Raw genomic sequence first — 15,238 nt, 5'->3', positions numbered from 1 at the left:
GGCGATTTGCGATCGCAACTTGGGGATCTTTCCTGTGGTTGCGCGGCCGCAAATGGACAACAACTTTGTGGCGTTAGTTTATCATTCAGCAGATCACGAGTCGAGAATTCATTGGGCAAGCCGCGACATGACCGTGCCGAATTTCATCCCACGATAGCCCGTTCCTCGACATGCCTCCTCATTCGGACCTTGTGCAGGAATCAAAGCTCGAGACAATATTCTTCCCGACTTACACTGAGCATACTTTCTACAAAAGAGGGGCTTCGGGGCGCGAATGGAGAATACGGGTACAAGAACAATGGCAGCGAGAACGACGTCTCGGCCAAGGTGCCTACGGCACAGTATGGCTAGAGACATGCGACCGGCCGGCGAAGAAGAATGGGCCTGCAGTTAGAGCAGTCAAAGAGATACCACTGGACCCTTCAACCTCTGAAGGGATTGACTATTATCAAGAGCTAGAGGCAGTCATGAAGTTCTCTCAAGATCGAGTAAGCCGGATTGGACATGAGTCCTTTCGAATCACCAGGCTTTGCTAATACCGCATGACAGTATACTCCATCTTTTGTCGAATCCTACGGCTGGTTTCAAGGCCCAGAAGCTATATATATCGCTATGGAATACATCCCTCATGGTGACCTCCAGAAACATCTTTCCCATCCGATTCCTGAGGAAGAGGTGAAAATGATTACCCGACAGTTAGCGGAGGGTTTAAATCACATGCACAAAAATGGCTTCACGCATAGAGATCTAAAACCAGGGGTAAGTATATATACATATAAATCAAGGTTATCAATTGAGTCAGCATTTCTCATGTTTGGTAATAGAATATACTTGTGGTTTCAAGAGGCCCTGACTGGCTTGTACAAATTTCGGATTTCGGTATTAGCAGGCGATTACGACAGGACCAAGCCACTTTGGGTACCATTCGCAGGGGGACACTAGGCTTTATTGCACCAGAGATGCTTGGTTTCATACAAGACCGAAGTCATCCTTATGCTGTCGATATATGGTCTCTTGGGACTGTGATCTTCAGGATGTTGACAAAGAAGCTCTTTTTAACGGACTTCAACCTTCTTCAAAAGTATGTCACTGGAGGAAGCCCTTTCCCATCAGGCGATCTTGATCTATGTCGACCATCCCCCCCGTTGAAGGCCTTTTTGCGCCAGTTATTAGAGCCATCGCCGAAAGAAAGACCAACGGCAACCGAAGTTCTCGCTCACGACTGGATTCGAACCTGCGCTAATATTTCGTTGGACCACAATGGAGCCCAAGAAGCCGCCGGTCAGAACAGTGGCCACTTTTCTCAGAGTCCAAGCATCGAGCGTCACAGCTTCGAAAGCGATACTGGCGCCCCATCAGCGGCGTGGAGCACAGCCATACTTTCGGAAAATATTACCCAGCATTCACGCAGGGCTACCACGGTGGCATTGCCAGATTCAAGACGTGCTATGCCGCGCGACTCCGGAGTTGCACTCGAGGACCCGCGAATGCCAATCCAAGGGAAAGCGAACGAGGTGACAAACCGGACATCAAGAACCTTGAAACACGAACTTGAGCCTCATCCGGAGTCCCAGTCTCCGCCACTAACAGCACGCTTTTTTATTGACGAGAAAGGGACCACTTATCCAACTCTCGATGTTTCCGACCGGGCCAGCCACAATATTGCAAATAAAGATTTTCGACCGATTACTTTGCAGCCAAAAAAGGCTCAGCGTGAACACTCAAAAGAAACACGGCCTTCAAATGCATCGAATTCTACTTGGAGTCGCTTTTTTGGTATGCCATCCAGGAATAAGAAGGATTCGCAGCATAACCAACCAACTAAAGACGATCGACCAAAACGAACGGCTACAAAGCCAGTGAGGGATATTCCCTCGTCTCCCCACGAAGACAGAAAATCCCCAAAGATTGATCTCGCAAAATCAAAACACGATGAAAAGCTCCTCTTCGCGGCCCAGTACTTGGAGATGTCAAGGGGGGCCGGTTTCGCCCGGTCAAGCACAAGTCCCAGCCCATCACCAGACCCGTTGCCACGGCAACCGAGTCCGCGAGCTCAAAGTCGAAGTCCACAGAGTTCAAGATATGGAACTGAGGTGCCTCAGGATAACGGGCATGCCGAACCAAAGGAGTCTGGCTTTCGCTCATCCAAGGAAGAACAAGAATCAGACAAGGCCCATCCACCACCGCCGAGCGACCATAATGAAATACATAGAACGGACAGACAGAAGTGGTGGGCTAGCAGGCAGAGCACTAGCCGACAAAGAGTTACACGGAAAGTTGCTACGCCGAGTGACGCTTTGAAAGCCCAGATTCCCTTGGGGTATGACATTACGTTATGGGACCCCCAGAAAGAGCCCCTACTATTTCTGAAATCAGTATTTGATATGATCTCATTTAGCGACTGGCTTGTCGACTGTGTAGTTTACTGTCAACGTGTAGACGATGAAATAGTCGAGGGAGATGCTGATCGGATTATGGAACTTGTGGTAATTTTAGAGAAACTCGATAAACGGGCTGGTGAAGCGGAGCTATATGCTCATCGGCTTCCAGGGCGAGACATTAGAGAATTGGCCTATGATCTAAATGAGGGCTCCCGCCGGTTATTCCGGAGATTTCAGAATTTGCTCCGTGCATGGGAAAACACCTTGATGGATGAAAGGAGCAAACGAGGTGAAAGAAAGGCCGATTTTGGCTTTGCCAGTCTTCTGGGCCAAAGCAAGAACTCGGACGATTTGGAGAGATTTATGACTTCAGTTCGCTTGTTCATCTTGCGGTATGATGCTAACTTGGAAGCATTTTTTGAGAGCTACAGAAACGCCGAAAGGGATTAGGCTTCAGTTACAGCTAGGATAACCTCGTTTGTCAAGGGTGTTATTTCCGAGTACAGAGGCATGAGATTTATAAACAAACACACCTCGTGATTGGCTGCAATAGTGCGTGGCGTTTTGAATATTGGCTTATTAAAACCTCAGGTGGACTACACAGGTTATGTAGTGGTTTCTTACTATGTCCCAGCCACTGCCCAATATCATCAATAAGTTTTATAATAGAGCTATACCTTTACAAGCTAAACGATAAGCAAACGGCCAAAGTCATAGACTTCATGCAAGTGTACAGATTAGTTACATAATCTCTAGCTAGCCTTCAGACATCGGACTCGCCGACGCCAACGCAGACATTCTGATAGGATTCGCAACTTCGTCTACCGTGCGCTTGGTGGAAATATTAGTAAGGAATCTAGGTTATGTGAACTTCATATCAGGATATCATTGCCAAGTCAGTGATCCAATTATTTTATGGCCAAAAGCTGAACAGATACGCATAGGGCTTATTCAGGCCAGCACTATGACTCTTTTCTATTACGGCAGAGCCTTTCTAGATGTGGCAGTCTGATTTTTGTACCACGGTCTTCTATTATTGAAGTCCTGATCTGGATGTCACTTCTGCTTGATACTAATTCTGTCTTAATTGGGTATGTCAGATATGGGTGACATTCGTTTAGTTTTTTCAGGTATAACAGCTCATCAATCCAGCTTGCCGGTTTTTGATGCCAATAAAACCACAGCCAGACACAGCCAGATCACGATGTGAACCAAGGATCATTCAACCAAGATCTACATTTGCGGTGATAGGATAACGAAGGACTCGAACTGCAACGCTTATAGTAGTTGGTCCGAGCCACGCCACACAGTCAACGTAAACAATCCAGGTTCAAGCAGACAGAAAGGGAAATGCGGCCATTATTATTACAGCAGCCCATAATTCCAATAAAGAAGGCAAGCTTCATACCGTTGAACTAGTGACCATTGCTAATGGAATGTCCAGTTCGTATAAGTCTTCAAGGGAGAATCGCGATAGCCAGTCTTTACTATGACGCTGATTCTTGGGACATACGCTCGTTTACACAACAAACTCCATTCATCACTTATAGAGGTCCCCACCCAGTCCACGCTCATTATTATCACATGATTGTATCCACATCCCGTTTTACATCAGCAGCGCTCTCGTACTTATTAGTCCAACAGCCCATGATGATGTGTCCTCCCCGTAAACAAGAAACATCCGGAAAATCTCCTGCCTTGAACCTTTTCGTGACCTGTTCATCATAGTGTTCGACGTTATTCCTGTCCAGCCTGTCCGTAACACCAGGCTTACAAAAAGGCCACCACCCGGTCATTATGGCGTAGAGCACAGATCCAAGGGCAAATATGTCCGTAGCTGGCGTCGTCTCGAACTTCAAGTTCCAGAAGCCAGCGTCGGGTAGTTGCCCGCCATCCAGCCCAAGATGTTCACATACCGAACCATTGAAGTCGCTGAGCCACATATCCCGCCCGTGAATCATAAAGTTTTCAGGTCGTAGGTCAGAGTGCACGACGCCACGATCGTGAATATATGCTATGGCATCTGCTGCTTGGCAAAACCACCGTTTTCGCTCAGCCATAGTGACTGTTGTTAACTCTTCTTCAAGGTATGCCTGTAAGTTACTGTCGGCTTGTGCTAGCAACAATCCTTGGCGGCCCTCGAATTCGCGACATCCGTAAAATCTATGACCTATTAGTAGTAGCAAGGCACTTCATGAAGGAGAAACAGACGGAAGTATTAGCTTGCTTTCCCCAAGTGCTTCATAGATCCCCCGTTCCACTTCAAAACCTTTTGCCCTGTCTCGATTGAGAGCATAATGACCTTCATTTGTGGAGGGAACTTCTCTTGGTACTTTCAGAACTTTTCCCGGCTCGATTTCATATATGTTTGACGATGAGCCTCTCCATCGAGGCTCGTTCATAGCCGCCATCATCATGTCGACTCTTTTTGATTGAGGTCAAGGGATAAATCATGCAGGAGGAATCTAAGCGCCATTTAGCAATGCACCCATCCTAGTCCTGTATGTAATTAGTCAGCACATGTAGAGGTGTGAGCCATGGTCTTAGAACAGTGTTCTGCCGATTCCTGCTGGCCAGATAGTCGTGGTCGAATATGATGACTAAGATTGATTCGACCATGTGAAACCATTTTTCCAAAGACGGAACAAATTCAGTATCTAAAACCCGTAGAGAAATCTGTCCAGTTAAACGACCAGATATCAACACTAGACTGAGTATCCCAGGTCTTGGTAAAAAGGTATCATCTGGCCCTCAGCTGGCCAGCTAAAGGAAAGAACAGCAGCATAATCTAAATAAGCATCATTCGGAGCTCCTAAAATATATCGAAAGTACCTTTCTTCGTTTATTCTATTATTTCGTTAGTCGACTACTTCTTAGGCCAACAAATTTAGTTTAACAACGTCCAGTGAAATAGAAGGATAGTAGCAGTAGGTAGCTATAACAATAGCAACGAGAAGCCTGTTGGGCGGTGGCACTACGCACAAGCTGGCCCCGAACCTCTGAGCGCTCATGGGGCGTAAGCGCAGTGGATTCCTCCATGAAAGTGCCTCTTTACCACACAGACAGATCAGATCCCCTTCAGCCAATCACTTCACGAAAATTAACTTTTGGGTGGCGCATGCCCTTGTTGACTACCTTAATGGGAGAGTTTCACCTTGACGTCTTATCCTTATCAAATCGAGGTCCAGTTGACCACAGGTACATCCTCGTGAGGAGAACTAGCCACGAAGAGGCCAACCAGGACATTTCCTAGCCAACCATTAATTTGACTGAAAGGTACCTGCACAATGTGCAGAGTCTAGCTTTGAAGGAAACAAGTACCTGCATTATCAGACTGACAAGAACGCAGCCTGGAAAACATAGAGTTTAATAGTCGATGGTTATGTAGCCCTGGTATGAGGAGAAAAGAACGTGTAAATTGGTGATTATGCAGCTGTAGCCAACCGGACCTTGATGGGATACTTTCATTCTCGTTCACAAGAAAAAAAAAAGAGAAAAAAAAAAGGTAGTCATTATACTTCACCACGTCTGCCATATGCCATCAAATTAGCATCGACTTCGCAATACGACAGTCATTCATTGCAATAAGCACCTTTTCTCGCACCTCGCGCGTCAGAATTTTCAGCATAAGAAAGCGGTTTGAAATACAATGCTTTTCACTTCGACTAGATAGTCCAGCTAACGCGTAAGTAGAAACGGTTGCCACGATGAGCACCAGCAGAGCTGGTAATTTGATGACGACTATCGATCGACTCTTAGGCCCTGAGATAATTGATGACCGCCTCAACCACCTTCAACTCGCGGTCGCCTTACGTGGCTTCCAGGTCCAGACGGAAATTCTGCATATCCCCGAGCGATTTGGGTGGTTCTCGTCCGGTCCTTCCCGCCTTCAGGTCCACCAGGGCCGTCTTTTTGCATATCACATCTTATGTCTTGTTATTTGGGGCCTTTGCGTGGCTCTGTTTCTGGGTCTTACCTACTTAGACCCTTCGACTTCGATGATGCCAACTTTGAAGTTGATGGGGATTTTGACTGTGGCTATGATCGTGATATCTTGGACTGTGGTATGTCTCGAAAAGACAAGATCACCGGAATATGACTGGGGGAAATGGAAGTCGCATGGGGAATGATAGCTATGTTGCTTAGCTGCTAATTGGCTGTTTACATATATTCTCGCATCAGACTACAAAAACCCTGTCTTAACATTGATCATCCTCTCAGACATTCTCTTGGTTTTTTTCTTCTCACTCAGTCACTCTAGTCGTCTTGTGTCAGGGCACCGCTTTCTCATTTTTAGGGTCATCCATGTTCGTCTCATGGCCCGAGAGGAGACGAACGACCAGCTTGACTGCGTCCCTCGAGACCTAGATCTCTCAAAATTGTCCAACGGCCGCCATCAGAAGCAACCGAAGCCCGGATATGTGTTGTACTCAACATCCTTGGATATGTTCTACTCGCAAGTCGCACACTGTCCAGCGTCTTTATATTGAGCATAAAAACCGTTTAAAGATTTGACCCTGTCACTTTCAACTTTGCCTTTCTCGCTGATTGCTCAGAAGCGAAAACGTGAGAAGCATCTTTTGCAGCTTTGCCCTTCTCTAATTTCTGAAAAGTCTCGAGCTCTAATTCATTCGCTTTGTGTAATTGTGCCCTCCAGTTGCTTGACAACAGGCCTTTGTTGGCACTCAGCACTTCTGACGGCAGCGCAGCGAGACGGTTCGCTATGGAGAGTACATCGCGGAGAAAATGTTCCCTCGGTACGATCTTGCTGACAAGTCCCAGCGACTCAAGGTCTTGGGCACTGATGCGCTCGCCCGTCATGATGAGATGAGATGCTTTTTGTCTTCCCATGGCAGTTGGGAAAGTAAAACTTGAGCATGCCTCCGCACAGAGGCCCCATTTGATGAACGGGGTAAAGAAATATGCATCTTGGACAACATAGACGAGATCAAACAAACCAAGGCTGCTAGCGCCGTATCCAACACCTGTTCCATTGACAGCAGCGATTGTTATCTTTTCGCAGTCAATCAGGAGCTTGTTAATCTCACTAATTCTCGAAGTTAGTGGAAATATCTAGAAAATAGGGGTGGGATAGCTCCTTACTAAAGCACCCTCGGAGCATCGTCTGTCTCGTGGCGGGTAGTCTTCGGCAAGGAAAGATCCATGCCTTCATCAACCATGCGTTGAACGTTAGCTAGCAAGTCACAGAGCTTGAACAGATTTCTCAGGCCCAGATAAATCTTTCCATCGCCAATATCTTACAGTCTTTGCTTACCCGTAGAAAAGAACTTTCCTTCCCCTGTTTGAACAATTATCCTAACTCTAGAATCATCGATTGCCCATTTTATAGTTCGCAAGAGACCCTAGAACCTAGTGTAAGTCTTTCAAACTCTGTAAACTGGTAACCCATGAGCGCACCTTAATAGCGGCGTTGTTGATGGAGTTTCCGGTCTCAGGTCGGTTGTATTTGATGATAAGTACACCATCCTCACATAACGTGGTGGTCAAGAACTGACATTCCGGTGGGTTCGCCATGGTCCTGGCCCAGCTCATGTGAGAGACTCAAGCCTTGAAAGAGTGCTGGTTGAGAAATTGGCCGTGCAGAAACGTGAGAGAGAACAGAAGTTGTGGTCCAAAGGGCTCGTTAATGGCATTGGTAGTCATGAAAGTGATATCCGGCCTAGTAATGGTCCGAGGTAGCAGCCTCATGCAGGTACAGGTAAGGTACGAGCCGCGAGCGTGCAATCTTTTCAAGCTTGCTTCGATTGATACAATTGGTAGAGATAAAGGAAAATCTAGACTAATCTCGGCTAGATATAAATACGACTTGATCTATCAATGATTGCTTACTCAATATGAACTCGAGTTAGCAAGTCGGTGCCGTCACTCTGCTGTCGGGATGAGAAGATGTGCATGTGAGGGGAAGCCGATTCAACTGTGACCGGGTTCAAAGTATCCGAAAGGCTTCCTATCCTTTCGACAGCATAATGCTCTGTAATAGGACTAGCGAGGTAATAGTGGGATTCTACAAACATAGGCTAAGGCTCTAAGACAAACCAAGGCATGTATTACAACCCTATCCCATTGAGTGCTGACTGACCTCACTTTTGCCAAGGGCGGGGTAGAGCCAATTAGGGCTTGTATGTTTACCATTTTTGTTAACTCATGTACTTGAAGCTTGCATACATCTATCCTCTGGAATTTTTAGAGGGACAACATGTACTGGCGATCTCTATCAATACAGAACGCTACATCGCAATGACGACTAAACAAAAGTGCATTCAAAGTACTCCTTATGTATGATCGTAGTGCGGAGAAAAAGTGGCTACAAAACTGGAAATTTCGAGACTTGGCAAAAGTGAGGTCAGTCAGCACTCAATGGGATATGCCGGCTTCGTCACCCGGAACCAGCATTCATATCTGTTGCCCAGCTCCAGACTACTGCCAGCCAACTGCATTGACAATGGAAATTCTAGATATCCGATTCAATTTGGATTGCCAAGCATACGTAGTAGAAGTGGATATCCGTAAGTGTGCGCTCCGCAAGTCAACTAAGGTAGTGTCCGGACACTGAGCGTCCGGGTGCTATCCGTCCGACTCAAGATTCCTATGTAATGCATCATCAAGGACTCCTGCGACAGCGCAGAATTCGCTTTTCCTTACTCTGAGAACAGTTCCTAACGGCAGCTATTTCTTTGGGCTTTCAAGCTGACTTCGTTACTTATGCTTGTGTCTTCTCGGGCTACTAAGACGGTCGTCAAATTGCAGTGTCCAACTTTGACCTGCTTTCCATCGTGAATCATGTCACCACAGGAGCCTGAGATGAACGGTAGCACGGCCGCGGGGTACGTGGCGTTCCCGCACCTTGACAGCGACGCGACAAGAGATGGGCAGCCTGTGCTCAACCGTCATTCAACTTTCATCACGCGAGATCATGACTTTCCACCTGCAAAAGTGTGTTAAGACCAGCCAAATTCCCGATGTTCTTCAAAAAACTGACAATGGCTAGGCAATGCTCTACGCCGCAGGGGTTCCCGACGAACATGCGATGCAGACGAGCCCACAGATAGGAATTGCTTCGGTATGGTGGGAGGGCAATCCTTGCAAGTGAGTCTATCATCTCTTGAAGTATTAAAGGAGATGTAAATGCTGGCTTACTGATTCTGTGATAAGCATGCACTGTAGGTATTCTCGAAAGCCTTGAACGACGTAATCGCGTGCTAAGGTAACCATAAACAGTGGGAGATTTGGCAGCTACGATCCAAAAGTCAGTTCAACAGGAAGGATTTTTGGGCTGGCGATATAATACGATAGGCGTGTCCGACGGGATCACTATGGGGAACGAGGGTGAGTTGTTCAAAGCCACCTGCGTGGACGCGTATTGGTGGCCGGTCTAACTCGAAATCTACAGGTATGAGGTTCTCATTACAATCACGGGAGATCATAGCAGACAGCATAGAAACAATGACCTGCGCCCAAGCCCATGACGCGTGCATCGCTATTCCCGGTTGCGACAAGAACATGCCTGGCTGTGTTATGGGGCTGATCCGCCATAACCGACCCTCGGTGGTCGTGTACGGAGGCACGCAGAGAGGAGGCTACAGCAAGACGCTCTCACGACCAATCGACATCAACACGCCGTCGGAGGCAAGGGGCGCATATATTCTGGGGAAGTTGATAGAATGGGCCCCGAACCAGCAGCATTCTGCTGAAGAAATCATCTCTGACATCGAGAAGAACTCGGTCCCGGGGCCAGGAGCTTGTGGCGGCATGTACACGGCAAACAGCCTGGCAACAGTGATCGAAACGTTAGGGCTCTCCGTGCCAGGCTCTAGTAGCTCACCTGCCATGTCACCCGCCAAGCTCCGAGAGTGCGATCGAATGGGGGGAGTCATCCGAACATGCCTGGAAAAGAACATCCGGCCACTCGATATCCTTACACGGCAAGCATTCGAGAATGCTCTAACCATGATGATGGTAGTTGGCGGCTCAACAAACTCGGTGCTACATATTCTCGCAATGGCGCGAACGGCCGACGTCGATCTGAGCTTGGATGACTTTCAGAGAGTGTCTAGCAAGACACCCTTTCTCGCCAACATGGCTCCTAGTGGAAAACACACCATGGAAGATTTGTTTGATATTGGCGGTATACCATCAGTGATGAAGCTCTTAGTAGCCGCTAAGCTGTTAGACGGTTCGACGCTCACTGTAACCGGGAAGACGCTCGCCGAGAATGTCGAATCATGGCCATCGCTGCCGCAAGGACAAGAAATCATTCGCTCTCTCGACAACCCCATTAAGCCTAGTGGCCACATCGAGATACTCAAGGGTAATATTGCTCCCGGCGGAGCGGTGGCTAAGATCACTGGCAAGGAGGGCTTATGCTTTGAAGGCAAAGCAATGGTGTATGATAAAGAGCACCAACTATGCACGGCACTCGATAGAGGAGACGTGCCAAGGGACGAGAACGTCGTCCTGGTTGTGAGATACGAAGGGCCCAAAGGGGGGCCTGGAATGCCCGAACAGCTACGAGCGTCAGGCACGTTGATTGGGGGTGGATTCAAGAATGTAGCTCTTATTACCGATGGTCGGTACTCGGGAGCCAGTCACGGCTTTATTGTCGGCCACATCGTCCCTGAGGCTGCTGTCGGTGGCCCTCTCGCAGTTGTGCAAAACGGCGATGTTATTCGCATCGACGCCGTCAACCATCGCATTGAAATGCCCAACGTCACCGACGAAGAGATCCAGCGACGGATGCAAGCCTGGAAGCCACCAAAGTTGCCGATCAGGAAGGGCACCCTGGCTAAGTATGCTCATCTTGTGTCTAATGCTTCGTATGGAGCAGTTACAGATGCGTTTTAGTTATTTAGGTAGGAGGACCGCTCTCTAGAGAGATTTGTCTATATGAAATGGACGTTTCGCTGGAAGCTTTCGAAGCTAGGCATATTTGCCTTACGACGCAATATTTCATGTTGCTTGGAAGGCCCGTCCCTTGCAAAGAAAAGTTCTGCGAACGGCACAAACTCTAGAAACGCCCCCAAATTTTGATACTAGGGGTTTTCCCTGTATACCGTGCATACCTTTGCCTATTTGCTTATCGCAAATTTCCGCATTAAACTTAAGCTGAGTTTTAAGAGATCAAAGACTGAGAAATTACACATCTTTTCTTTCCAGCGCTACCTGTGTGCTGCGAGCCAACTTTATGGGGATTTACTGCCGCATATCCTAGAGAGGCACCGAAAAGTCAAGAATTTTACATAGTTGCTGCTTGTTTTGTAGACTCTACAGCATTTTCTTGTGGGCTGTTATGGTATAGGTCGTACAACATTGGATATTCCACCATGCCCAGTCTGCTGTCCGTTGTCTCTTGGAGCCTTCTGAAATCTTGGAACGCGAGATCTACGTCAAATTCCAACGATTCAAGGTTTGGCAGCGCGATAAGATGAGAATTTGGGGACCCATTTGCAGCGTGCCCATCGGATCCGATGCCACCCGGCAGTACCTGGTTTGAATTGGGTGAGACGGCATTCATGTAAGCGGAATGTTGAAGCTGGCACTGTCCTGAGAGGCCGCCGCACTCGCAGATATGCACGGCTGCTCGCTCCATTAGCTTTGCTATGATAGAGCTCGCCCTTTTTGCTGCCGAGTAGAAAGCCTGGTGCTTGGAGAGACAATTAAGGCAGATACGTAGAGCTTCGACAGCTCCAAATTGGTCCCCATGTCGAACAATCATGTGGATGAGTACTGTGGCCCCGATGTAGGCGGCGTAGCAGAGGCTGAATGTTTCGCTGAGTGGCTTGTATAGTTTTTCGTGTACTCGTAGAATATGTGTGATCTCGGAGGCGGCTTTCCAGCAGGTGGCGAGAGCCTGACTTGCAATCGATCCTGCGGATAGGGAAACATCGGATAGGAGTAATCGATGCACCAGGATAACAAGAACATTATACACAGCCCTGTATCACGCCATGTCAGAGCAGTCTCAATGGCAGTAAGTTCCGAGTGAGACACTAGGGCTTACTTACAACATGCTAAGATTGTACGGTAGCGGGCTCATTTTCGTCTTGTACGTGATGAAGTCTAAATGCGTGGGAAGACATTGCCGCCATGCCTCCAGCTCAAGTTGTAGGTCCAGAGCCTCTTTGCAGAGATTTTCTGACGTCTGGGTCAGATGACTGACGGCATATATCTTGTTGTGAATACGTTCCATTACAATGCTTAGCCTACACAGACTTTTCAATGTTGTGATGTGGTATGACGGTGAAGTGCTTGGCTGTGCTGGGTCGCAGAAAGAAGCCCCCGGAAACAACTCAAGCTCTTCGTAGTCATCAATGAAAACAAGAGGAACATTCGTATCAGACATTCGGAGACATGGGTGTCTGCCTTGATACAAGCACTGGATCTTATCAATCACTATACGCATGGCGCGTCAGCAGCAGTAACCAGATTTCACGCTGCGGCAGCCGGTTTTTGGACCTACTGAATGCTCCCCAATATACTCTCCGTCGAATCTCAAGATCCTCACTGGCCATTGTTTTTGACGTGGGCGATTCAACGTGAATGCCACTATCAATTATCATGTTGAAAGCGTTCCCGGCGTAGAGCCACGAGATACTCCTCTCACCGCACCGGGTGAACAGCGAGCTGGCCATGATTAGTAGTGCCTGGATCGTCGTAATATGTGTCTTATCAAATGATGCACGAAGAAGCTCGTCGAAGCGCTGCCGGAACGACCACCCGGAGGTTGCCCTATCGGCCGCATTCTGTCGTATCATCTTTGCAGGGCTGTGCTTCGAAGCTGCGTAGTACATGGCATTAAGGAGAAGTCTGGAGAAATAAGGGCCGCCACATGCCATATCTCGCATGAACGCAGTGCGGTAGACGATGAGCCCGGCATGGGGTTGACGAGTCCAAAAGATGGACAGCAGTTGCATGCCGAGTTCAGGCTCGACTCCGTCAAAGTCAAGTCTACCAGTTGAAACATTGACATATTCTAATTGGCCTAAATGTTATTGAACCTGTTAGTGAATAGCCACAACTTGTGCCAGACGGGCAAGGAAGCTGGTGTTCAGGGATGGGCATACGCTGTCTTGCACTCTCTGCAACCAGTCTATATCTTGCCTGCTCTGTATCCTCTGAGAAACGTTCCTCGGCGTTGTTACCTCCCTGAAGTCGTGGGATTTCTTCGAAAAGGACGCTTGTTGGACCATGATAGCTTGAGTGGTTGTTCTGGGGTGCTTCTGCCACCGGATTTTGTGTCACTGGCTTCTGATTGATTATGATAGTGAAACCCTGGGGCTTTTCCAACGACTGGCCCTCATTTGGGTGAGATACCAAATGATCACTCAAATCTCGCTCTTGAACTTGGCCCGTCTCATGGGGTCCTGCAGATACAGCAGGGAAAGTCGCCGTTTCTTCTGATGGGTAGCTCTCTTGGGCCGAGGCTTCATTTAGCAGTTGTAGTAGTCTGCGATTTTCATCTTCAAGCTCCCTGATGCGTTTATTTGTCGGCCTAGACTATTTGTATGAGCATCGGCTCGACAGTGATACTTTTCTACGCGATTCAACATCTAGCATCCTTACCTTGGCTGCTGGTTCAGCGTTTGGGGAGAGCATTCCTGACCACGAAGCCTACATGACTTGCATACTGGCTTTGCGCCATCACACCGAAGCTATGATTGCAATCTAGTCAGCCGCTTTCAGAGGAAAGTTGAGCCGACAAAGACATTGAAAGTATCTCCGATTGCCCCGTAACGAACAACGCCGGACGGCTTCGATTAAAAGGCGACGTCGTTATAAGCCGGTCCTGGTTTCAGAAAAGAGACATTCCGAGCTAACCTTCTTCTCACGGCAGTTTTCGCAGGCCAAGGTTGTCCTCCGTGAACGGGAAGTTTCGCTGGGGTTGGAAACCATCATGGTCCGACGAACGTGGAATTGTTCTGTCCGAGGTGGATGCGAACGCCGGTGAGCTTCGGCCTACCTTAGGATGAAATGTGTTTGGGCAACCTGTGTTAACAGAAAAGCGGAGAAAATGGAGAAAGGAGCCAAGGTTGTTAGCGCCGGGGTGTGATGGTCCGGCACCTCGGGTAATGCTTACGCCACTGCAAGAAAGGCATTACGAACGACTGCCTCACGATGCGTAGAGGGGTGCTATAAAGACAAGGTGTCTACACATAATCTGATTCAGTTGTACCAACCTAGAGCCAAACGGGAAGGCTGACTTCGGTTCCTATGAGTCAACCTGCTGCTGCAATAACAACCCTGGCTGGAGATGGTGGGAATGAGGGGTTGTTAAACCCCATTTATATGTTAGCACCACATGTGCCCTGCACAGCGAATTCGAGTGCAATTCTTAGGATGGTATTTTCGTATGGAAACTACCTACCTTTATAACGGTCGGTTTTGCTCAGAGTCTTACCCTATAAAATAAACCACTTCTCTCACCGAGGTGGAATTAAGCAGGATAGTGACCTCTGTGGGGCGCTTGGTCAGGGGGTTAGGGTAGACTTGGAAGGATACCTTTTTTACTGCAAAGTTTTGAGTCCCTTTTCTTGCCATGTACTTCGCTTTTATTAGGGCGCCAGACTTGCAGACGCGCGCGATTTCAGCAGTCCTCCTTTCATGATTCTAAAATCCTCCTTCTCTCACCCTACTCAGAATCAGAGCATTTCCTACGTACGCAAGAATATTACCAGAAGACCTCTAAGCACTCTTGTCAGAGGATCGCAGGCGTTAGCAACACGCCGCGGTGTGAGAGCAGGTTCATATGGGATGAGTTAAATCATGAACTGAACCTAGAGGTTTGCGTATCGACCGCCTGATGCCATCCTTCATACACTCTGTCCACGGCATTATTTATA

General features: G+C 48.0%; 4 protein-coding genes across 4 annotated transcripts; 2 read left to right on the top strand and 2 right to left on the bottom strand.

Annotated features, from left to right (window-relative positions):
• Positions 1-170: 170 nt before the first annotated feature.
• On the top strand, positions 171-2,831 carry CTRU02_206869 (calcium/calmodulin-dependent protein kinase type 1B; the record flags this gene model as incomplete). Its single annotated transcript, XM_036733082.1, has 3 exons — positions 171-491; positions 550-759; positions 825-2,831. 3 exons carry the CDS (start codon positions 171-173, stop codon positions 2,829-2,831), a joined length of 2,538 nt encoding a protein of 845 aa, XP_036575213.1.
• Positions 2,832-3,961: 1,130 nt separating this feature from the next.
• On the bottom strand, positions 3,962-4,792 carry CTRU02_206868 (kinase domain-containing protein; the record flags this gene model as incomplete). Its single annotated transcript, XM_036733081.1, has 2 exons — positions 3,962-4,544; positions 4,593-4,792. 2 exons carry the CDS (start codon positions 4,790-4,792, stop codon positions 3,962-3,964), a joined length of 783 nt encoding a protein of 260 aa, XP_036575212.1.
• A 4,390-nt stretch (positions 4,793-9,182) lies between these two features.
• Positions 9,183-11,243, top strand: CTRU02_206867 (dihydroxy-acid dehydratase; the record flags this gene model as incomplete). Its single annotated transcript, XM_036733080.1, has 5 exons — positions 9,183-9,335; positions 9,391-9,488; positions 9,555-9,562; positions 9,621-9,728; positions 9,793-11,243. The coding sequence occupies 5 exons, from the start codon at positions 9,183-9,185 to the stop codon at positions 11,241-11,243; spliced, it is 1,818 nt and encodes a 605-aa protein (XP_036575211.1).
• A 391-nt stretch (positions 11,244-11,634) lies between these two features.
• CTRU02_206866 (fungal specific transcription factor domain-containing protein) lies at positions 11,635-13,694 on the bottom strand (the record flags this gene model as incomplete). Its single annotated transcript, XM_036733079.2, has 4 exons — positions 11,635-12,334; positions 12,404-12,791; positions 12,859-13,380; positions 13,463-13,694. Coding segments are annotated over 4 exons (1,842 nt in total), but the record flags the coding sequence as incomplete, so codon positions are not given.
• Positions 13,695-15,238: the final 1,544 nt, after the last annotated feature.

This window comes from Colletotrichum truncatum (assembly GCF_014235925.2).
Source record: "Colletotrichum truncatum strain CMES1059 chromosome Unknown Contig_0004, whole genome shotgun sequence".
Taxonomy (NCBI): domain Eukaryota; kingdom Fungi; phylum Ascomycota; class Sordariomycetes; order Glomerellales; family Glomerellaceae; genus Colletotrichum; species Colletotrichum truncatum.
This window is presented reverse-complemented; position numbering and strand designations above follow the sequence as displayed.